General features: G+C 36.1%; 1 protein-coding gene and 1 long non-coding RNA gene across 2 annotated transcripts; one reads left to right on the top strand and one right to left on the bottom strand.

Moving 5' to 3' along the window:
- Positions 1-1852: 1852 nt before the first annotated feature.
- LOC146920798 (uncharacterized) lies at positions 1853-6568 on the bottom strand. The gene is made up of 2 exons (XR_015011921.1): positions 6287-6568; positions 1853-2374 (listed from the first exon to the last, which is right to left on the bottom strand). It is a non-coding gene; the product is annotated as an uncharacterized LOC146920798 (long non-coding RNA).
- Positions 6569-21209: 14641 nt separating this feature from the next.
- Positions 21210-25180, top strand: LOC146920797 (uncharacterized). Its single transcript, XM_085711204.1, has 2 exons — positions 21210-23532; positions 24828-25180. The coding sequence occupies exons 1-2, from the start codon at positions 21240-21242 to the stop codon at positions 25178-25180; spliced, it is 2646 nt and encodes an 881-aa protein (XP_085567330.1). The 5' UTR covers positions 21210-21239.
- The last annotated feature ends 691 nt before the right edge of the window (positions 25181-25871 follow it).

The following is a 25871-nucleotide window of genomic DNA, read 5'->3' as shown; positions in this document are numbered from 1 at the left end:
AGCCCCGGGTGGAGTAACCCCGAGTACAATCCCATACATGACCGATGTACGTACATCGGACTCCCTCGGTGTCGTGCGGGTCCCTTGCGGCTTGAACCGTTCCCCTTAGGTCGAGAACCTCCCGTATCCCCCTGGCGTGGATAACAAGAGACACGAGCACCTACGTCTTGTTAATTTCGGTGACATGCGGGTCCCTTACGGCTTGAATCGTTCCCCTTAGATCGAGATCCTCTTGTATCCCCCTGATGTGGATAACAAGAGACATGCCACCTACTTATACTTGTCATGGTCTTGTCATTCATATAAAATAAACTTATACATACATGCTTGCTTATTACCTCGGACCCTTGAGCCGATCCGATTAGCGGTGACTTGTACTTGTTCATAAACATACTTATCGTGGTGGAGAGATTATCTAGTCAATCCACGGCTTACCTATTTGCTAAGTCATACTTGATCATAGGCGAAGAACATACACTTCGCATCTTATTTTTCTAGGAATTCATCCTATACTAGCCATACTTATTGTTCATGCTATCTTGCTAGTTCTCAACACTATGTTGAGGCTCTACATTCATGCCCATTCTTATTTCATAGCTACCCGAGTAATATCGGCTTAAACTCTCTTGATCCATTCTTGTCATTCTTATTAGATTTGCCATGATTTTCATTTCAAGAATCGTTTGATGTTATGTGCATTGCCTAGATGTTGTTTTGGTGTTATAAAGTTGTAAAACATTGAAAGAAATGCTTCGGAACGCACTACCGACCCGAGGGAGGCCCAACAGGCCAAAATTAAGTTGGCCATTCCAGAGGGCTGCGCTAATAGCGCCCCTGGAGCGTGGCTTTTCTGGGGAGCTACGCTATTAGCGTAGAATTTCGCTAATAGCGTAGTTCTTCGGGTCTGTGGTACCAAATTTCCAATTTTGACCCAAAACTTGTCCAGTTCGATCCTGCAATGCACCATAATCATCCAGCAACATATATATATATTTATAAACTTATTTCATGGCAAACTAACAAGTAATCAACAAGAATTTATCAAAAGTACATTTAGGTTCAAAACCTCTCTTAAACATAATTCTATGCTTTAAACATGGAATTTACACAACCCAAGGAAGGTAAACTATCTATGGAACTCACCCTATCATGTTTGCTTGATTTCCTTCAAGTCCAAGCTCAAACCCTAGCTTTTGCTTCAATCTTGATCTTTAGCTTTTCCCACCAAACCAAGCTTTAATCCTTTCCTTCACTTGTTTCTTGCTTGTTAAGCCATGCTTAATCATGATTTGGAAGAAGTTTGGTTGATTAGAGAAGAGGGGGAGGCGCATGGTAGAGAGAAGGAGGAGAGAACTTCTTTCTCTCAAAACCTAGAGAGAGAAAGAGGAAGAAATTATGAGGTTTCCACCCTCAAAATCACTTATATACTCCCTTGTGCGAGATTACTTAAATGCCCTTCGTCTCAGTCGTGTTTACCTGACCCTGATACATAACTCATGCTTAACTGATATTACTTATAAATATCTTTCGTCGTACTTAACTTTCTTCATCATAACCACTTTCCATAAACCTGAGCCCTCTGCTACATTTAACAGATGAAATTTCCATTAGCGGACGAGCGGGATGTTACATCGGCAGTTAACTGCCGAGGAATTCAAAATGCGGCTGCAGTTAACTGCCGAGGAATTCCTCGGTAGTTAACTGCCGAAGAAATCATTTATGCAGACAGCAGGTCCTGCATTAATGCTAAGTTGCTAACCCTTACCAAGCCGTTTTTAGGCCAGTTTTGACCTGTAATTTCACCAGAGCATTTCCATAGGCAATTCAAATTATACAACAATGAAACTCGGTCATAAACAAGAAAAATACAATATCTTTTACATATGTCCATAATTAAATCAAACCGACATTTGGTTCAAACCACACAAAAGTTTGAAATTCATCAAAACGGAACATAGTGTCCATAATCAAACAACACATTACAAGTCATTACACATCATTAAATTAAATCCCTACTTACATTCATTACAATTGCATATGGAACGAACATATATATATAATACATTATTTTCCACCATATTCCTAAACATAAATCCGACGTCGCTATCGTCTTTAATAAGCCAAGGCATATAGCTTGCCGTTTTCCATGCGAATTCATCTCTATCTTCTCCTAGGTCTATCATTGGCATTAGAGCAGACAAGTGACGTGTATATTGATTTTCACCAAGATGCTCAAAATAAGTGTTAAGTTGTGTCTTCAAATCATCAATAGAGTCCGTCGGTGTTATCATAACCTTAACCATCTTTTTAAACGAGCAATACCTAACACGACCTTCAATTCTTGCAACCTCTGACATGTTTCACTTGACAAAAGCTTTAACAAAATAATCATAGATTAGAACAAAATTAAATGGAATGTAATAACGAATAAATCAAATGCGTAAACATTAATAAGCTATAAATAAGTATTACACTAGTTTCAAGTAAATAAAAGTCATATTATCATATATATCAATATCAATTACATAATGTTACTTATATATTGGCCACAAAAAATTGGCATTACAATTTTGACCCCAAAATATACGTCGGTGTAATTTCTACCAAAAAAAAGGACTAACACCGACAAAAAAAATCCCTTGTTAATTGCCAAGTGATTGGAGAAGATCAAGTGACATAAAATCTTCCTCATCTTCCGCAATAACTTCAAATTGTTGCTTTGGTTTTTCGAAAGTGTCCAACAAAATAGGCGCCGCTTTGTTTGATTCCTTTTGTGGTTTTGGCGGTTTGTTTCCACTTTCAATAGCCATGAGCTTTCGGAACAACTCATGTTGATCCAAATACTCATCTTCCCAAGTCACCGCATCTTGTTTCTTGTGATTGTGCCACTCCGTAGATGATGGAGGTAGTGGACAACCATTCCTCAAGTAAATAAGCACAAAGTGATTAGGAATTACCCCCAAGGCACATGATGGGAGTTTTTTGCTTACCCGACGGTGGTGGCCCTCTTAGTGGAAAAAAAGATTCCGAGTTACCAAGTTCAAGATTTGTCAACACAACCACACACCTTTTGTAATAAGGGTTAATATGTGTTTACCCCCTGTAATATAGGTCATTTCCGGTTTTACCCCCTGTAAAATATTTTTTTTGGATTTCGTCCTCGTAATTTGAAGATTTTTGGTTTTGGACCTTCATGAGTTTTGACAGTACAAAATCAAAGATATGGCAGGGGGTAAACCGAAATTTGCTCAAATGAACAGGGGGGATAAACCAAATTTTTTTCAAATTACAAGAGGGGTAAACCTAAATTTGCTCAAATTACAGGGGGTGAAATATTCAATGAAGGTCTAAAACCAAAATATTTTCAAATTTCAAGGATGAAATTCAAAAAAAATATTTTACAGGGGGGAAAACCGGAAATGACCTATATTACAGGGGGGTAAACACATATTAACCCTTGTAATAATTGGCAACAATGTGCCCCATGTCCGGAAAAGTCAACCACTTATCAACAAGATGTGCACAACTTTTTGTATTTGCGAGAGGATGTAAGCCATTTAAAATGTAGTTATAACGATCCTCACCCGCAAATACTTCAACATAATCATCTCTATGATCTTTTAATTCTTGAATAAGATGTGTACGAATCATGAGATGATTTTGTTCGGTTAAGCCCATGAACTCGGCTATAGCCCGGAATCCACAATGTCCATCGCCAATAACATCCACCACTTTTTCAATAAATGGAAGCATGAAGCGTGACATATAATCAATAGGCCTCATAACCGGGATAGCCTTAGGCTTTGGATACCGAGAAGGTGGTGGAAGTGGGGAAATTGGTGCTTTACCAAGACGAGCACCTTTTTTCCTTTTATATGATGATGTTGTTGGTGATGGTGACGGTTGACTATCCGAATTTTGGGAATCAACAACCTCCCAAGAAGAAGGGATCCGGCTAGTGGATGTAATTCTTCCTTTAGACCTCGCAATGTCCACTTTTTTCTTGGCTCCCTTGGTTGTTGCTTTTTGTGGTGGTGGAGACATCATGGTGGTTTCAGGAAATGCCAATTGCCGCAAAGCCTCCTTGACTTCAAGCTTCATTTGGAAAGGGAGTTTCTTGAGACGTTCTACAATACCCTTCAACTCATCATCCATCGAAAAACCAAGTTCATTACTTTCTTCTCCCATGCGTAACCTTTGCCAATGGTGGTGTATCTCATCCAATAAAATTGGCTTTTCTTCAAGGAGTTTAATTGCAATTTCGCATGCACATGGTAAGCCGTAAGATGTCCTTTGAACACAACCACAAATTTCCTTGTTCATGCACAACGTTTCCCTACAACGTGACTCTTCCATAACAATGTTGTCCAAAGCATATCTCGACACATGACCACCTAAGCCGGAGTACAAAGTGACATCTTTGAATCTATGTTCCAACACGGTAACGCTCTGACCAAAGGCTGTTTGTATCGCAGTGTGTTGAAGCAACAACATGTTATGTATTTTCTCCCAACAAGTACCCAAATCACCCACACTATTGTCCAAATATTTCTTCACCAAAGCATGAGCCGATTCTACCCTATTGGTGGATCTACAACCAAGATGCAACACACGGTCTGTCCATACCCTCACTATTTTCTCCTTCACTTCATTCAAGGTGGTCATGGCATAGGCTAGGAAAGGTGGGAAATCACTACAAGCATCTTGGAACTCCACTAATGCATTTGCATATAACTCTTGAGTGGACGATTCAACCATATCTTTCCATGCCCTCATGATCTTCTTGACAACATCGCGATTACTCACCTCTTTCCCATCCTTTTTTCCCATAGGATATTTACAATCTAAAACGCACCTTTGTTTAACATTTGCTTGCACATGAAAGTAACAATTCATACCATAACTTTCCGGGAAAACAATTCCAACCGCTTTCATCAAAGACCCATCTCTGTCGGTAACAATCACCTTAGGCATATTCATCTTTGAAGTAAGAAGTTTACGCAACATTTTTAAAACCCAAACAAAGTTTTCGTCTTTCTCATGCATCAAGAATCCAAACCCAACCGAATATGTCAAATCGGTCGAAGTTACCCCAACTACCTCAAACATTGGCATCTTATACAAGTTGGTTTTGTAGGTGGAGTCCATAACCAAAACCGTTGGAAAATTGTTAAACAACTTAACGGATGTTGGATGAGCCCAAAAGATATCTTCGATTGTATTACTTTCACCATGTGTTCTTGAGTAATAAGTATAGTTGTGCTCCTCCAACTTTGAGATTAGATATTGCAACGACTTCTTGTCACCTCTATTTGCCTTCCATATTTTTTGACGTTCATTGTACACTTGCTTCACATTTGTCATGCAATGTGGTCTTTTGTTCTTCAAGTGTATCAAAATATTTCTTGGAAGCATCTTGCTCTTGGTCAAGTCATATACAATCTTCTTGTCATCCTCCTTTAATCTACCGGCAAGAATGTGTCCTTCTAAAGCCGGCTCCATCGCATGGTTGTGAACTCCATTAAGAATGTTCAATCCCCATTCCTTTGTTTGCGTACTTTGATATCCACTAATCATGAACAAGCACCCGCATTTTCTTGAGCCCGTTGTCGCATGCTTTGGTTTTTTTTTAGGCACTTTGTGAGCTCCACTCCTTTCACACACTAGGCGCAATATTGGATGGATCAAGCTTGATCTTTGTGTAACAATTGTAAATCCCGCCTTATTTGCTTGACAACGTACCCACCCAAGCAATTCTTCTCTATCTTGAAACTTAATGTCGTCAGAAAAAAATCTAGCCGTGTCCACTTCGTGGGCTTGAAGTGGGACGACACCGGGGCTAACATATTTAGGAGCTTGTTCAATGTTTGGTTTGACTTCAACCTTAGGTGGCTTGACATCTCCGGAAATTTGGACAAAATTACGTTTTGTCTCTTCCGAAACATCTTCCGCGTTCTCGGTCATTACTATAATTAAACAACACATAAATATGAATTAACAACTAACTAATGCATAAACATCAATGCCATAATGAACTAAAACAAAAAAAACAAAGAAAAAACAAAGAAAATTTTTTTGAAAAAATGGCAGTAGCTGCCATTTTTTCGCACCAAATTTTTTCCCTAAGTGTTCCTCGGTAGTTAACTACCGAGGTTTTCCTCGGTAGTAAGGTACCGAGGTTTTCCTCGGCAGTACACTACCGAGATTCCCCATGCCAGAGTTCTACGTAACTGACGTAGATACCCATACAATAACCAAAAAATAAATCGATTAAAATGCTCAATACCTGTTTTTTTACGTCTAGAGTGTGTTGATAGCTCCTATTCTTGATGCTTGAATCATTTGGGGGAAAGATTTGATGGAAAAAAATTATTGAATTTGGGGAGGAATGGATGAAATGATATGGAAGTTGATGAAAATAGTGTGTAGGGGGAGCAGGTTTCCTGTTTCATCTGACGAAACATAATCCTCGGCAGTTAACTACCGAGGAATTCCTCGGCAGTTAACTGCAGCCGCATTTTGAATTCCTCGGCAGTTAACTGCCGAGGGGACAAAAGCGTATTTTACATGTGTGTCCCAGCCTTCTCTAATGTGTGAACATCAATTTTCTTATTGCTGCACACTTTAACCATAGTATTGAGCAAGGTAGTAAAATTCTATTGCACCTCAACATCTAACATATTTGAATCAGTTAAACTAATGCCCTAATAGTACTTTATTCACCTTGTTGTCACCACCTTTCTCAACATTTCCATCATTAGTTTGGCTTCTGGCTTGAGAAAGAGAAAATTATTATTAATTATACTAATACTAATTATCATTTTACAACAGTGTCATATTAGATTTATACAAGTCACATTCTTTCCACTTAACTGACTTGCATTGTACTAACTATATATGAATTATATATTATTAGTGTAGAGCTGTCAAAACGGGCGGCCCGGCCCGTTTAGGCCCGGCCCGATCGGGCAACGGGCTTTTTAGGGCCGGGCTAAAAAGCCCGGTTTAAATATGGGCTGGAATAATCGAGCCCGAGCCCGGCCCTATACGGGCTCCCGGGCTAACGGGCCTGCCCGGCCCGCAAGTATCTAGTTTTTATTTTTATTTTTTCATTTTTTAAGAACATTAGAGGTATACCATTTTAATCCATCTAAGAATTAAATACCATATTTTTTTATCACCACGAAGCTATATCTTGCTACCAAAAAGACAAATCTAACAGAAAATGTAAATTTTATGTATGAATCTATGAGTTAGATGAACTAATGCATAAACTCTTCATCTTCAGTTGTGGGAGGAAAGTCATGAAGATTATATCAAACTGAATTTATAATGTAAATGCATTTGACAATGCAGTAGTTAAATTCATTAAAAAAATTCAATGATAGAGAATATCCTAAAGTTGTATAAGTGTTCTGTTCCTAACCTGATACTACAATAGGAATATGTATCTATAAAAGAAAAAACGAAATAACAAATAAGTAGAAATGCATTATCAACAACTAAGTGGGGAAGTAGAAATACAATATCATGTTAGATAAATTATATCAGAATGATACTCAAACTTAGCTCATTCAGATTAAATACGAGATAAATGAACACCTAAACAGAGATAAAAAAAGACCACAGATTGACACTCAAACTTAGTGCATTATAGATAAGAAACAAAGCATCAAAGCAGAAATATTCAAACATATACTAGTAGTACCTAACCAAGCCACACAAAGACAAAAAAAAAATGTATTTTTTGGCGGGCTGGCGGGCCGCCCGGAGCCCGAACGGGCCGGCCCTAACGGGCTACGGGCTTTTTTGGGCCGGGCTAAAAAGCCCTGAAAAAATTCGGGCTGCAATTATTCGGCCCAGGCCCTACATTTTATTCGGGCTTTCGGGCCGGCCCGTACGGCCCGGCCCATTTTGACAGCTCTATATTAGTGTCAGCTCAAGAGACTATGTTAATATTCTTACCACGGATACACTATCACATGAAAATTGATATTTTTTATATCATTCTATCTACATGAACCAATCGTCATCGTAACCAAGTAATTGCAGTCAAATTGTTTAGAAAAATCCGAGTTTAGTTTTTGTGCATAACAGTTTTTATCGGACGTTATTTACCTCTCAGTCGAAGTCTGGATTACCACGGTTCATTTTTCCTAAGAATTGTAGGGTTAACAGACACTAAAAAAATAATCATCATCATAAAATCTTTTTTTTTCTTTTATTAAATGTTACCGTAAAATCTTGTTACAACTAGGGGTGGGAATGGGTCAGGCCGTTCGTCAGAGGCCTATGGCTCGGCCTACTAAAAGCTCGGCTCGATCGGCCTAACTCGTTTAATAAATGGGTCAAGCTTGAGCTTTTTAAAAAGCCTATTAATTTAATTAAGTCAGGCTTAAGCTTATAAAAAAGCCTATCAAGCCTACCAGGCCGGCCCGTATACGAGTATATTACATTTTTCCATATATATTATTTATTTATATATATATATATATATATATATATATATATATATATCAAAAAGAATTATTGATCCTTCAAATTCTCATACCACAATTATTATTTTGTATGATATTGCTATTGATATATATATATATATATATATATATATATATTTATATATATTTGTGTGAACTATTAAGGTTTGCTACTAATATGCCTAAGGTCAATATAGTTATTAGATTAAGTTTGAAATTGAAATCTTTGCTATTATCAGACATGATTATTCTTGAGTTTCTATCCATCTATAAATTTTACAATTGTGTTTCATTAGTTTAATCTGTATCTAATTAATGTTTTATCTCTATATTATGTACATTGCACAAATTGAAAGGAAAAAAAAATTGATGAACAGACTCTGTTTGAAATTTGTAACACAAACTAGGCTTTTAAACAGGCTAATAGGTCAGGTCAGACTTTTAAAAAGGCCAGGCTAGGCTTAAAATAAAGCCTTTGACAGGTAAAAGGCTTAGGCCTTAGTTTTTTCAACTAGGCCTAGCCTATTTAAGCAAAGCTCAGCTCGGCCCGGCTCATTCCCACCCCTAGTTACAACCAGCGTCACTTGAAAAGTAAAAAAAAAAAAAAAAAGTCTGACAAAAAATTGTTACAACAAGAATTTAAACTTAGATTTTCGAAACAATTTGTCTTTAGAGAGAACATATTCAAACAATTTGTCTTTAAAGGAATCATGTTAACTATTCAAATTCAATCACTTAATTTTTTTATTTTTTTTGGAGGAACTCAATCACTTGGTTATAAAATCATATTTGATTCGATGAATCCTTTAGTTATAAAATCTATATTTACTAGCAGTACTACTGGTGATATACACCCCTATCTGAATCACAAATTTATGAAAGATTGAGAAAATATATATCTACATGACCGGACTTTGGGGTGTGCAAACTGCTCAATGAAACTGGGCCTCCCCAGGCAGTGGCGTATCCAGGACCCTGGACCAGGGGGTGCAATTTTTTTTTCATATAAAAATTTGAATTTTTTTACTCCAAAGAAAATGACACATTTTTAGTTCTCTAAAATATATCCGTTTTTACACAAATGCTCGCTCACGGTCTGTCTAAAGTTAAAACTCACTTTAGGTCCGTCAATAAAAAAATATTTTTATTAATTTTATAAATGAAAAGGCAACATATGCAAATAAAAAATGCTCGTACATTCAAACTTTTTTAGGCCCCTTTTACTATTGAAATTCTAATTTTTTTTTAAACAAAGGGTAAATTTTAAAGAAAAAAAATACGAATAGACAATATTATTTATTTTTTACAAGACCAATATATATCATGATTATGTTACCATAAAAATACATATTTTTAGAGAACCATAAAAATACATATTTTGTTATAAATTAAATTGCCTCATGTAATGTTTATAAAGCCCAAGCCCATATTGACATTTATAAACAACCCTAATTAGTTGTTGCATTGAATGTAGCCGCACAGACCTTTTTCTCTGGTTCCAAAAACTACTGGATTCAAAAGAAAAGTAGCCATTCTTCTGTTCCAGTTTGCATCACTTCGACTTCACTTCTATTTCTCTTTCGTTTTTTTACTTCTTTGTGAGAGGAAGAGTGAAGCAGAGTCCAGAGATGCAACAGAGAATTTTCAGGGTGTGCAAAGTGCAAAACTCACAGGATTATATGAGTAAATTCCAAAAGTTCAGGGTGTGCAGGTGCACACCCTCAACACTACCTGGATCCGCCCCTGTCCCCAGGTATGGGCTTCAGAAGAAAAAAAATTATAGTCCGGTAGTACTACTAAGTGTTAGGTGAGTGTTTTTTTGGGAGGATGGTTTGAGGTTTCTCATGTATACGGTAGTGATTTTCACCTTTGGGTGTATCGTATATATATACAACACCTTGTATTTATCTTTTAAAAGATTGAAATAGAACATTGTTCTTTTAAAGAAAAATACATTTTTAATTTACTACGGACCTCTTTTCATTTACAGAACCAAGCCTCCAGATTCGTAGGAAGGGTCCTGTATATGTAGCAACTAGCAAGATATGGAAGCAACATCTGCGTGAAACAAAGAAAAAGTGAGATATATATATATATATATATATATATATATAGAGAGAGAGAGAGAGAGAGAGAGAGAGAGAGAGAGAGAGAGAGAGAGAGAGAGAGAGAGAGAGAGAGAGAGAGAGAGAGAGAGAGAGAGAGAGAGAGAGAGAGAGAGAGAGAGAGAGAGAGAATTTGACATTTAACTTTTTAAGCTATGGAGAGGTCCCATTGAACACAGTCATAATTTTAAGGGGAATTAGTCACTTTAGTCCCTGAATGGGGAACGATTCGTCAATTTAGTCCCTGAATGCAGATAAATTGCAAAATAGTCCCTGAATGTAGACTTTGTTAGTCAATTTAGTCCCTGAATGCAGACTCCGTTAGTCAATTTAGTCCCTGAATGTAGACTTCGTTAGTCACTTTAGTCCCTGAAATTGACCATGCAGGGACTGTTTTGCATATTATCTGCATTCAGGGACTAAATTGACAAATCGTTCCCCATTCAGGGACTAAAGTGACTAATTCCCCTAATTTTAATCTTTATGGCTGGGACCAAAGGCCGTTTCTTTCACTTTTACACTGTGTTTGGTAGAGGAGAAAAAGGAGAGAGAGAAGTTGAAGAGAGAGAAATAGGAGAGAAGTCCTACACTTCTCTTGTTTGGTTGTGGTGAGAAAGAGAGAAGAGAGAGTTAAAATCTGTGGGGCCCACTGATTTTTGAGTCTTCTCATGGATGAGAAGAAACAGGCGAGAGAGTTGCATTTTTTGCAATTTTCCAATTATACCCTCCACTGCATCAAGAAAAGACAAAAACGTAAATTTATAACTGAATGGTTGTGCACTTGTGCTATCATGTAGGTGAAGTTAATTGCACTTTTAATTAATTTCATAGTAAAAAATCCTCAAAATAAATTAACTTAGCAACAAAAATAATATGAACCACACTTCCGTATTAAAAAATTTACTTATTTTCTTACGTGCTATAAAAAAATTAACCACACTTCCGTACTATAGCTTAATAAAAAAATTATTCATTTTTTAATTAATTCAAATGAAGATTTTAGTTAACGTTGATAAAAAATGTATTAAAGGTAATATAAATTATTTTTTTCACAAAAGGGAGCATAAATTATGTTTTTCTACTCCAAACAATTATTTAGTTTCTTTTTATTGTGTTTAAGGGTATTTTTGTCCTTTAAAAGCAATTACATTATTCTTTCTCTTCTATCTCTCTTATCTTTCTCTTCTACCAAACATTACATCAAATCTACTCAATTTCTCACATTTTTCTCTCTTCTCAAACTCTCTCTTACCTACTTCTCTCTTCGCAATTTCTCTTCGTAACCAAACACACCCTTAGGGAATACTGAGGAATTTTCCTTAATTTGCGCCCACTTTTGGAACCCTTTTAGGTGATGCTCATGAGTGTGGGACTACTTTTTATTTATTTATTAATTTATTAAAAATTTAAAATATTGATTTTATAATTTTTGTAAATCCCAATAATAAAGACAAATTCTTCTAAGTTTCTACATCTATATCTAAGCATAAACGTATTGCCACGAGGATGGTCCATAAGTATAACAAATGCTGGGATATGATATGTTGCTTCTTCATGTGCAAATAAATTGCACTTGGTCATACTTTTGGTAGACAAAAATCATGTTCAGCTCGTGAGATCCAAAAATATGAGAACTTGGCTTAAGCTTAGCTTGCACGAAATGCTTGTGTTTTCATAAACATTTTTTAATGTAAGATCTTTCTCAAGTTTCACGCATCATCTATTTCTCAGTTTTGCCTTCACAACAAGTAGATACCCAATCCTTCAGAAAAAGAAAACTAGTAGATACCCAACTTGTCGTGTCGTTACCATACATACTCATGCTGAGCATAGGCAAATATTTTTCGACAATTGCTTTTTATGCACCTTAAAATTATTCACTTTGTTGAAAATATATTGTCAGGAGTTACACTCGATCGGCTTTTAACACATAAAAATAGTCCATTAGGAGTTACGATCCGATCGAAAAGAAAATTGAGGTGCCGAAGAGCATTTTTCATACTTTTTTCGTTTGTAAGGCCCAATCTATGATATATGCTATCGAAGCCCAATGCTTTGTATCTTATTGAAATATTTTTAATTTTTTTATAAATATGATTGGTTATTACTTTTTCCATCCTATGCGTTTTTCACGCGCCCTAATTTTTTTCCTTCAAAATATTATTTGTTCGAAATATATAATTTGAACTTCTATAGAAGGATTTTTGGATTATACAATCTGAAACATGTTGAAACCCATAAATGGATATGTAATTGATATCAAATTAAAGGTCTTTGTCGATGCAGTGTAGACCACAGAAAAATCATGTACTTGATTGGTTCAGATTATCTAATTTGATCTAACCCTCACCTTACAAAGCACGAGTTTCTACAAAGACTTGAACCGGTTCGAATTATATAATCCAAACATTTCTGAGATTATTTCGGATTATATAATGTGAACCAGTTCAAAGTGTGGATGGTGACTTGCTCAGCAAGACGGACTCATTCAACATATTTTTCTTTGGGTCCTTTAATTGGTCGGGTCAGTTGGAAAAATCATGTACTTGATTGGTTCAAAATATCTAATACTCCCTCCGTTTCAAAATGAGTGTCACTTTCAGTTTCCAATGCAATAATAACTTTTTCTTTTCAATTGTACCCTCTAATTAATACTTTGCACACTACTTCCAAAGTATTACTTTTAAAACTAACCAATAGTTAATAAGGATAATTTGGTAAAATAACCATTCTCTTTCTTTTAATCATTGCATTTCTTAATATGTGTGTAAACACCTAAAATGACACTCATTTTGAAACGGAGGGAGTAAGAAATTAGCCTAACTTTACAAAGCATGAGTTTCTACAAAGTCTTGAACCGTTTCGAATTATATAATCCGAACATTTATGAGATTATTTCGGATTATATAATGTGAACCAATTCAAATTGTGGAGGATGGTTTGCTTAGCAAGACTGGCTCATTCAACACATTTTTCTTTGGGTCCCTTAATTGGTCGGGCCAGTTTAAACGCGTTTTTTGACTGTATTTAATGAACTGTTACACTCTATGCACCATGCTATATAAATTCTTCCATATAAATACTCACTCATCCTTCACAAATTCTCATTTCATCTCCCTTTTTCTCATTCTCTTCTCTTCTACAATGGGCTTCCACCATTTGCCTTTCATACAAAAATGTTACTCTATTATTTTAGGGATTCTATGAATGTTCATAGCGCAAGGTGCTACTATATAAACTGGTACCATCTGTTTGGGTGTAAGATTGATCTGTCTTGGTGTAAGATTAATCATCAAAGTCTCTTTCTTCTTAGACTGGAAACCAACATTACCTTAGCCTCTTTCCCCCTCCATCTTCTTGCACTACATGTTTAGCATTAGGTTGTTAATAAGCTTCAATGTTAATGTAAATATATTATGAAAGATATGAGCTATAAATAAAATGAAAATTTGATTATTTTTGTTTTACAGTAATTTTATTTTTGGTCATTTCTAATTATGCCTTCTTAATATTATGTCAATGATGTTCTGAAAATTTGGGCAATACATGATTTCAGATTATATAATCTGAAACATTGTTCAAATTATAGAATTTGAGCAAAAAGTATTTTGAAGAAATAAAATAGGGCGTGGGAGTAACATATAAGTTGGGAAAAGTAAAAGACGATATGTTTTAGGTTTCAAACACAAACCTAGACACATTGTTTGGTAACTTGGGTGTAACGTTTTGTTGAGTTTTCAATTACAAAAATGAAGAAACCGACTGAATCAATATCGATTTGGTTTGATTTTCAACTTTTTTAAGTAGTGGAACCAAACCAAACTAAATTGTTGATATTCAGTTTGCTTCTTATCGATTGAGCGGTTAACCTGAAAATACAACATCTTTTCAATATAGAGTTTCAGTCACATAGGCTGGGAAAAGTAAAAGACAATGTGTTTTAGGTTTCAAAGTTCAAACACAAACCTAGACACATTGTTTGGTAACTTGGGTGTAACATTTGGTTGAGTTTTCGCTTACAAAAATGAAGAAACTGAGTGAATCTATATCGATTTGGTTTGAATTTCAATTTTTTTAAGTAGCGGTACCAAACGAAACTAAATTGTTGATATTCAGTTTGCTTCGTATCAATTGAGCGGTTCACCTAAAAATACAACATCTTTTCAATATAGAGTTTCAGTCTTAAAATCGACTTCAAGGAACAAAACAAAGGTGCGTAGAAACGTAAAAACAACAGCTACATGCAAAATCACCATTTAAAACTTCATAAACGGAAGGAGGTGAAAACAAAGTAGAAAACTAAATTTAGTCACAAAGATATAAGGCTTAAAACATAAAGAGATACCAACAGCTGCGGCACTAGAGCTTGAAGCGGTGACACTAGATCAACGAAAGATGATAAATTTAGGGTTTTGTTTTGAGTAGTGTTTTTTGAGAAAAAGATTGAATCAGAAAATAGAAGTAGACCTGTGAAGTCATAATGTAATGTATTTTCATATTGGCCCTAAGTAATTAAGTCTTGGTGGGTGTAAGTAATGAGCATAAAAATTAACATGGTGTCATCTTTTTGGGGCCATGGTTATCATATATTTCAAAAAACAACAACTTATAAGTCATTAATTCATTGGATTTCAAAATTCAAAAGCAAGAACCGACCAATCATTTTTGGTTCCCTTTAGGTCAATTTGAATTTTGAACTAAACCATAAAAGATTAGGTAATTTTGGCTTTGATTTGGTTTGTTTTTTCAGTTTTGTTTCAACCTAACCTACGGTTGAGTATTTCTTTTTCCGGCTTTATTTTTTTTAGCAAAATAAGCATATATAACTCATTTCATCAAGCAATAAAAATTGAATACAAGGATGAACAATCTCAAAACTAAGTTCAGTAGCCCATGAAATGGTTGTCTTTACAAGGGTATGAGAAATCATATTCACTTGTTTCCTAATGAACTTAACCTCAAAGTTTAAATGTAATGACAACATATAAAAAGTATTAGAAACAATTGTGCTAATTCCGGAGACAAATGAATATGTTAATCATTTGTGTTTTGAATGTGAATTTTTTTGGATCATTTGGATGCAAGTTCTAAATTGGCTTGGTATTTCTTGTGTTCTTACTTGTTCTCCTTCTAATTATGCTATTTAGTTTGAAGGATCGACTTTGTTTGCAAAAAAAGTTATGCAACTATATGCATCTGATCTGGTTTTCTTGTATTTGGATTATTTAGAATTAGCGAAATTCATAATTTTTCCATCATAATGAGTTATCTTTACTTCACTTAGTGGAAAAATTGAAAGTTATGTTTTTTTTTTTGGTTAAAGGCCAACAATATGAATGTTTTCTTTTGAATTGTATTTTTGGTGGCATAATCATTTTGTTTGTCTCGAATTTACCTCTTTGTGATATGTTCTTTTTTGTGTTCTATGTATGGTGTGCAGATTCTTGTATCTTGACTTTTTGTTATCTCCATTCTCTCTACGCCTTGTGCTGAAATGGTGTGTTATATCAATATTTTTTATTTTGTCTTCTACTTAAAAAAAAATGACTCGCATGAGTCATGACCATCTTTTTGTTTTTGTGATTGATTATGTGCACTCAGCTATTATTTTCATTAGAGTGGTGTTTTTCTTTTTTGGTGATAATCTTCGCTTGGTCTCGAATTCTTTGTATACTAGCCCATAGTTAATAGAACTGAGTTCAACCTTGGTGATTGATTATCGGCTACAAGGTAGGCTAAATTAAGCCACCTTAAAGAAAGGTTTACATCTTGAAAAATTGAATTAGAAAATTAAAAAAATTCATTCAGTATTTAATATATCCCTTTTCACATAAAGTCCTTTACATATGCTGATATTCAGGCTCGTTCCTAATATTTTATAGGTCTTAGGCCAAGTTTGAGAAAATGGTCCACTTATATAATAGATCATAATTTTTTTATAAACGGTGAATGAGATATGTGTTAATCATGACGGTCCTCATAATACATGTTTTAAAATCCAAACTATGGTGAAACTCCAAAACAACGTGGATCAAAAGCATCTCATCCTATATATTATTAATAAAAAGGAATAACAAAAAAACTGAGTCGGCCGAACCAAACACAACAAAGCTAAGTAAAACGATAGTAGACATACCTGATTTTATATAAGTTTAATTATCTTATTTGACAATTCAATTGATTTCCTACCTCTAAAATTTCTCAAAGAACTTCATCATCATTTTAGTAAAATGAAAACCTTTTATCATTTATCAATAGAAAATGATATGTTACTTATAAAAAAATCACAACAAGACCAAATTTTATGTCCCAAACATAAAACTTTCATGATGAAAGTCATAATATATTATGAAATCTAAATACAAACCCATGTTAAATTCAATATAAAACACCAAAAAAACATCATCAAAATAAATAAACAAATTTGATCTCTGAGAATGAGTAGATATTTTGTGTTTTACGTATTGCTTCTAAATTGTGTGATTTGGTTCATGAAATGATGGGGCGTGAAAACTCTCGGTTGGGGGTGTGAAAATGAAATGATGTTGGATTGTAAAAAAAGAGCAAAATAGTTGATGGGCTTTAAACTGGTAAATATTTAGGCCCTCTTTGCAAGTTATTGCTATTTATACCAACTTTAAACCCAATATTACTATATAAACCCCATTCATAATTTTTTTTTTGGACCCCTTAAAAGCATGGACCCTAGGCCGCCGTACCTCGGCTTATGCCTTGGACCGGCCCTCCTGATATCCTTAATTCGAAAATGGATTGCCTCCAATGGAATCCCCTCATGTTTTCTCATGTGCATATTTCTTACCATTAAAATATATTTGATATTTAAATTTTCTTAAATTTTATTTTTGTGTGGCTTAGATCGTAATGGATCTTTCCTTTCACGGGAGAGAATTCAGTCCCGCTTAATTCTTTAGAAGATAATTGGCCAGACAATTAGGTATCAATTTTAGCACATTATAAAAAGTCTTACTATAATAATAACAAAGGTATTGCAATCAATGAAGCCCCGATACCTGACACGATACCGATACGATACGGCGATACGGGAAAATTTTCAAAATTCCCGATACGATACGGCCTCGATACATTATTAAAAAATTAAATTTAAAATTAATAGTATAAGTGCACAATGTATAAACATAACTAAAAATGATAATAAACAAACATTCACATTAATGAAAATGATCAAAACAAGTGACAATTACATATTTTTTCCGCATAAATTAGATAGAATATAGCTAAACATCATTAGTACCATCCAAAGAGAACATCATAAGTACTATAAAAAAAAAAAAACATCTTTGTCTAATGTTGACTACTTAACAGTTAACACTAACTTATATCGAAAACAAACAGCAGAAGAAACATAACATTAGAGAGAAGAGAAACAGAGTAGAATTCAATCAGTGTTAATGGTTAGAAGAGAGAATAGCTATTGCTATGTGGTGACGAGAAACCCTGTTTTTTTAGGTTAGAAGAGACAATATGATTTTGATAGCGCTGCCAGACTTGTAGTTTTATTTCTTATTATTTTTTTTTAAGGAAATATGTAAGACAGAAGTATAGGTGTCGGAGTATAAGTAAGCTATGTCGGAGTACAAGTTAGTCGTACGTATCGGTCATTTTTTTTCCTTCAAAAAATAAATATTAACTGCCCGATACTTCTCCGATACGCGTATCGGGACGTATCCGACACGTATCGGTCATTGTTTTTCAAAAAATAAATATTAATTGCCTGATACTTTTCCGATACGCGTATCGGGACGTATCGGTATCGGATACGTGTCGGATACGATACTTCACCATTTTTGGAGTATCGGGGCTTCAGAGATTGCAATGTATAATGTAAAAAAAAAAAAAATTACAATGCAATGTTATTTACCTAATAGGCTAATAATATTGTATGTCATTAAGCCGCAAAAATATTTAAGGTCAACAACATGCTTTAACTTCGCATAATGGTTGTGTGTTATGTCATTTTATGTAGAGTCTTTGATAGAGGGACTTAGGTTTGATGTAAAACATGTAATTTTTCCAAGGATGGTTGATGAAGATTAAACTAATCCTATTTTGAATTTGTATTTTTGTATCAAGTGAAATCAGAATTATTTTTTTGACACAACGTAATATAAATAATTAATGAAGAGTTGGGCGCCCTTTATACTGTTGGTCTTTTCTAGGAAATTGCTCATAGATAGAGTCCCTTTGCGTCATAATCTTTTCAATCGTCAGGTTATAGCTGATCCGTACAGTGTTGGTGTGGGATTTGGGTCCAGGGGATGAATTGGAGTTGGTGGATCATTTGTTTGTGTCCTATTGAGTTGTGGCAGGAGTATGGTACGAGATTTGCATGTGGTTTGGTTGGCAGTGGCTTTTGCCAGGTAATTTGGTGAGGTTGTTTTGGGTGATTTTATGCTTAGAGGCTAATAAGAGGTCTAGGATAGGTTTTCTTTTGGTCTAGCATGCGATTGTGTGATCTATTTGGAAAGCCCGAAATGATTTACTTTTTTCTGGCATGCTTTTTGAGGTTGAGTATCTGGTTGATAGAATCCAATTCCATTCATGGAAGTGGTTCTTTGCCATACACCTTTCGCATCACTGTTCACTTTATAGGTGAAAGGTGGAGCCCGTCTTGTGTTAAGGTTCAGTGTGTTGGGTAGAGATGGATTTAATTTATGCTTTGGGAGATTGGGTGGGGGCCAAGTTCTTTAGGTTGTTCTACTAGGTAGGGTGATCATTGTAACACCCACTTTTTCATTATTAATATTTAAGTGATTTATGGTTTTTATTAGAATAATATGTGAATTATTATATATATATATATATATATATATATATAGGTAGAAGATACGTTAATAATATAAGTATTTTATTAAGTGGGGGAGAAATATTGTTATTAGTAGAAATAATTAAATTATTAGGGGAAAGAGTAAGTTGTGGTGAGAAGAGGAGAAGTCAGAGAGAACCCTAAAGAACGAAGAACGCGGCTATTGGATTTCAGAAACATAATCTAAGGTAAGGGTGAGACTAACTCTCATTATTAACAAGTTTTGATTCATAGGAAGTAGTCAATTGTTGTAGGTTTAAGGGATTGGGATTAGGTCCAAAAGTCATTAAAATTGGAAGATTTAAGTGAATTGTTATGTAATTTGATGTAAACAGATGTTAATCAATCATAGAGAACGTTTAGACGTCGATTCAGGATGATTTAGAGACTTGGGTAGTGGAATTTTGGGTGCTGGGTGAAGGAGAGAGAGCTGCGACAGAACCCTGTTCTGTCATCGCTCGCAGCTGCGAGTGATCCTACTCGCACCTGCGAGTAACCCCTTAGCTCGCAACTGCGAGCAATGTTATACGCAGCTGCGAGCTTCCCCGTTGAGCTCGCCATTGCGAGTTGTTTAGCTCGCCACTGCGAGTTAGTGCAGTGCAGACCTGATGTTGTGCGAAATTGTGTCTTTTCGCCCGTTTCTTTGATGAATTAGTTCTGATGTTTATACTAGTGATGATGCTGCTAATTATTATGTTCCAGTGATGCTGTTTTGATGTAATGAGTTTTGGTGAATTATTTGTTAATTAATTTAACATTAAAAATGAAGATTGTTGCATTTAGAGTCGAGTTGTTGCATAGTCGGCGATGGGGGGCTTAATGCCTGACAGGTTCTTATGACCTTAGCGATGGGGGCTTAATGCCCGACGGTCCAAATATGACCTTAGCGATGGGGGCTTAATGCCCTGGTGGTACCACATGCATGTTGATGTTGTCTAAGTTGTTGTTGATGTTGTTGTTGCATTGTAGAGTCATCATAACTTAAAATAAATGATCAATGCTGTGATGATGTTGCTGCCTTGTTGTTGTTGTTGTTGCTGTCCCAATAATTATAATGATGTAAATGAAGTAAATTAAGATGAATATGTTACCTTGAATAACTATGAAGTTGTTGATTACTTAACCTTGTTAAATGATGATAAGATGATGCTATTAATGTTAGATATATGTTGTTGGTTATCTTTTTATGAATTATTATTTGTTTTTAATGATTGTGAAATCTCACCCCTTCTGCGTATATGTTGCCTCGACCGTGGGTAATGTGCAGGTAATAAAGACTAGCTGTGTTCGTGAGTAGACTCCTCACATCGTGTCGTCTAGGATGCTCTGATACGTAACGGGATGGGGATTGTCTGATGCTTGTTTTCCTTGTTACGTATTTTATTTAATAAATGTTGAACATTTTATGAAGGCTATTTGAGATGTTAAGTTGTGGCCTTTTATGCCAAAGATTTTATGTGACGTTGTGAACTAAATTTCCGCTGCTTTTGACTACTGAATTTTATAATGACAGGTTGATTAAATAAATAGTATTCCCTATTATTATATTTGTTATTAAATGATGTATTGATGTATGTGATGCTCCGTTATGTTGATAAACTCTGATAATTTTTATGAAATTTTTAAGTCGGGAAAACAGGGCGTTACAATTGGTATCAGAGCAGGTCGGTCCGTCCGGCCAAGTAGTGAGTCAAGTTGTGTCATTTTAGCAATTGGAATACCATTATTATGTTATTCTAAACGTTGTGTGTTGTACAGTAAAGAAGAGTAGACCTGGAGGCTGCAAACCTTATCTGTTACAAGAGGACTAGAATGACTGGAAGAAATGATGCTGCAATTGCTGCTGCTTTGGAAGCTGTAGCCCAAGCTGTAGGACAACAACCAAATGTTGGTGCTGGTGTTAATGCTAACGTAAGGATGTTGGAGGCCTTTCTGAGAAATCATCCTCCCACTTTCAAAGGAAGGTACGACCCTGATGGAGCACAGGCATGGCTCAAGGAGATTGAGAGGGTGTTCAGGGTTATGCAATGTACTGATGATCAGAAGGTGCGTTTTGGTACGCACATGCTATCTGAGGAGGCTGATGACTGGTGGGTGAGTCTTTTACCTGAATTAGAGCAAGGTGGTGCGGCTATTACTTGGACTGTGTTTAAGGGAGAGTTCCTAAACAGATATTTCCCTGAAGATGTTCGTGGAAGGAAAGAGGTCGAGTTCCTTGAGCTGAAGCAAGGAAACATGTCGGTGACAGAGTATGCGGCAAAGTTTGTGGAGCTGGCTCAGTTCTATCCACACTATACTGGAGACAATGCTGAGTTTTCTAAATGTATCAAGTTTGAGAATGGTTTGCGTCCTGATATTAAGCGAGCCATTGGTTACCAACAAATCCGTGACTTTTCTGCGTTGGTGAGCAGGTGCAGAATCTATGAAGATGATTCGAAGGCTCATTATAAGATTATGAATGAGAGAAAGGGTAAGCAGCAACAAAATTGTGGGAAGCCTTATAGTACTCCAGCTGATAAGGGCAAGCAAAGAGTGAATGATGAGAGGAAGCCTAAGAAGAATGAGACTCCTGCTGGGATTGTTTGTTACAAATGTGGAGAAAAAGGTCACAAGAGTAATGCTTGTGGTGCTACTGAGGCGAGAGGGTGCTACCGTTGTGGTGTCAAAGGGCATACAGTTGCAGAATGCAAGCACGATGACACTATTTGTTTCAATTGCGGTGGGAAAGGACATATTTCTGCTCAGTGTACTGAACCAAAGAAGGCCCCGACAAGGGGTAAGGTTTTTGCTTTGACTGGTACTCAGACTGAGAATGAGGATCATTTGATCAGAGGTACTTGCTACATTAATGATACTCCTTTAGTTGCTATTATTGATACTGGTGCTTCACATTGTTTTGTTGCTTTTGATTGTGTTTCTAAGTTGGGCCTTGCTATGTCTGATATGAATGGAGAAATGGTTATCGAAACTCCAGCTAAGGGTTCGGTGACCACTTCTCTCGTCTGTTTACGTTGTCCTCTGTCTATGTTTGATCGTGATTTTGAGATTGATTTGGTATGTCTACCTTTGAGTGGAATGGATGTGATTCTTGGTATGAACTGGTTAGAGTACAACCATGTTCTCATTAATTGTTTTAGTAAGTCGGTGCGTTTCTCTTCTGCTGAAGAGGAAAGTGGAGCGGAGTTTTTGTCTACTAAGCAGCTGAAGCAGCTAGAACGCGATGTAATCCTAATGTTTTCTTTGATGGCATCCTTATTTTTGGAGAATCAAGCAGTGATCGATAAGTTACAAGTAGTGTGCGATTTCCCTGAAGTTTTTCCTGATGAAATTCCTGATGTGCCACCGGAAAGAGAAGTTGAATTTTCTATTGATCTTGTTCCGGGAACGAAGCCTGTGTCTATGGCACCTTACCGTATGTCAGCTTCTGAGTTGGCTGAGTTGAAGAAACAGTTGGAAGATCTACTTGACAAGAAGTTTATTAGACCAAGTGTTTCACCCTGGGGAGCTCCAGTGTTGCTGGTGAAGAAGAAAGATGGCAGTATGAGGTTGTGTATTGACTATAGACAGTTGAACAAAGTAACTATAAAGAACAGGTATCCACTTCCAAGAATTGATGACTTGATGGATCAGTTAGTGGGTGCACGTGTGTTCAGCAAGATTGACTTGAGGTCGGGTTATCACAAGATTAAAGTAAGAGATGAAGATATGCAAAAGACGGCTTTTAGGACGCGATATGGACATTATGAATATAAGGTGATGCCTTTTGGTGTTAGTAATGCACCTGGTGTATTTATGGAGTATATGAATCGCATTTTTCATGCATTTTTGGATCGCTTCGTGGTTGTGTTCATTGATGATATTCTGATTTATTCTAAGACGGAGGAAGAACATGCTGAGCATTTGAAGATTATCTTGCAAGTGCTGAAAGAAAAGAAGTTGTATGCTAAATTGTCTAAGTGCGAGTTCTGGTTGAAGGAAGTAAGTTTTCTTGGCCATGTTGTTTCTGGTAGTGGTATTGCAGTTGATCCATCTAAAGTTGAAGCGGTATCACAATGGGAGACTCCGAAGTCAGTTACAGAGATTAGAAGCTTTTTTGGTTTAGCGGGTTACTACCGAAGATTTATTGAAGGATTTTCTAAGTTAGCACTTCCGTTAACGCAGTTGACGTGTAAAGGTAAAACCTTTGTGTGGGATATTCATTGCGAGAACAGTTTTAATGAGTTGAAGAAGCGTTTGACGACGGCTCCGATTTTGATCTTGCCGACACCTGATGAACCTTTTGTAGTGTATTGTGATGCGTCCAAGTTGGGCTTAGGAGGTGTACTTATGCAAGATGGTAAGGTGGTTGCATATGCATCAAGACTGTTATACCCTAATTTTGGACCTAAAAATACTAACTCAATTCCTCTTTTCTTGCATTATAAGTCATTTGAACTGTCTCTGATCAATTGCATCTCTCTCTGAATTTTATTTCAATATTATTTGCAAAATGTACATGCAAGGGTATTTTAGTCATTTCCTATGTCAAAATTCCTTTCAGTCTTTTAAAAATTTTGTTTGAGTCTTTTCAAATAGTTTGAATAAGTCTTCATTTCAATTCTATGTCAAAATCCATTTTAAAAGTTGCATTTGAAGTCATTTTGAGTCCGTTTTGCCCCTAGGGGCATTTTAGTCTTTTCAAGTGTCAAAGCTCTGTTCATACCCTTAAAATTGTCTCTGAGTCTGTTAATTTTGCCTGTATGAGTCTTGTTTCAATTCCCTGTTAAAAATCCATTTTAAAATTCGTATCTGAGTCATTTACAGTCGTTTTAGCCCCAGGGGCATTTTGGTCATTTCACACGAAATTTCGGCAGAGAGGTACTTTAAAGTACCTCATTTAGGCCATTGGTTCATTTTAGTCCGTTTTGTCAATTTTAATCGTTTCACTTTACGTTTATTTCCAAATTACGTTTTTTACCAATTTTATTATTAAGTCCTTTTGTCATTTTTGCATTTTAGTCCTTTATTTTTAGTCATTTGCAATTTAGTCCAAAAGTTTGTTAAGTCCAGTGCCATGTGTCAGATTTTTATTAGTCCAGTCAGTTACAGTCTATGTCCACATGGCAGCGTCCAACAGGTCCAGGCAGGTACACATCAGCTATAAAAGCTGACTCAACAGTCAAAGTCAAGATTCACCAATCATTTTCTGCACAATCATCACAAACACTTTCTCTTTCTCTCTCTCCACAAAAACAGATCAAAAGGCCACAAATATGAAGAACACGATGAACATCATCATGATCTTCAAACCCTAACTCAGTTAGATCATCACAAAATCCTCCAAATCCTCTCAAATTCATACCAGTTCTCATCGATTCAACCACAAACAGATTCATTTCAATAATCATTTCGTCAAACCAGGTTCCAATTCCACAAGTTCTGACCAAATTCGATCGAAACTACGAAGGTCCTCAGTGATTCTCTGCGAGAATCGTCATCATCGAACCTTCCTCTTGCAATTCGAGCACGAATGCGATCACAAGAGGAGGATTGAAGAGAAGAAGAAAAGGATCAAGAAAATCTGCATCAAGATCGAATCAAATCCAGTGGAAACAGATTCATCAAGATCGAATCAAATCCAGTGGAAACAGATTCATCAAGATCGAACCGATTCCACCAAAACCGAATCAGGTCCAGCAATTCAGAAAGAATCAAGAACGACAACTCAAGCCAAGTCCAGCGCATATGGATTCGAAATCACTCAAGACAACTGAAAGCTGAGCCAAATTCGAAAGAAGCAAGAGAAAGTAATTCGTAACAGCTACGAACGAAGAACAAGGAGCTAGCAATTGAGGTAACTCGCCTTTTCTCCCTTTCTTTGCATCGTTTGAATTCGCATGTGAAGATTCATGTGTTTGTGAGTTCATCCTTGAAACTTTGAAGCCGAATCCATTTCTTCAGATCTACTCCGATCCTTTGGTTATCTTTGAAAACTAGCTTCGAATTCGAAAAGAGGAAGGAAATTGATGTTTAAAAACGCAAGAATTTTTTAGATCGGAGCAGATTGGTGTCTCCGGCACCGGCGCCGCCACCAGAAGGTGACCGGCCGCCGTGCCGGAAAATGAAGAAATAGGTCGGAGAAGAAAGGGAGTTGCAGACTCTCTCTCTCTTCTTTCCACTCTAGAGAGAGAAACGTACGAGGTTTGTGAGGTTTTTCCCTTGTATTTTGCTTATATACCATGCCTTAATCCTACGCGCGTGCGTGCACTGGCTTCCCATGCTCCCTAGGCGCCTATGACCCTTGGATCTAGGGTTTGAGAGGGACTGGATTAATCTGACGGCTGTAAGGCAGTTGGATTATCCAGATCCAACTCAGACTCTGGGCTTGGGCCTCTGGATGCTGTTGTTCGATTTTCTTGCAGTTTTATTGCTATTTTACACACTGTTTCCACTTTTTGCACCTCT

Source organism: Medicago sativa, chromosome 5 (assembly GCF_051527215.1).
Source record: "Medicago sativa cultivar Bolivia chromosome 5, Bolivia_mono, whole genome shotgun sequence".
NCBI classification, from domain to species: Eukaryota; Viridiplantae; Streptophyta; class Magnoliopsida; order Fabales; family Fabaceae; genus Medicago; species Medicago sativa.
Note: the sequence above shows the minus strand (reverse complement) of the source record. Positions and strands in the feature narration are given on the sequence as shown.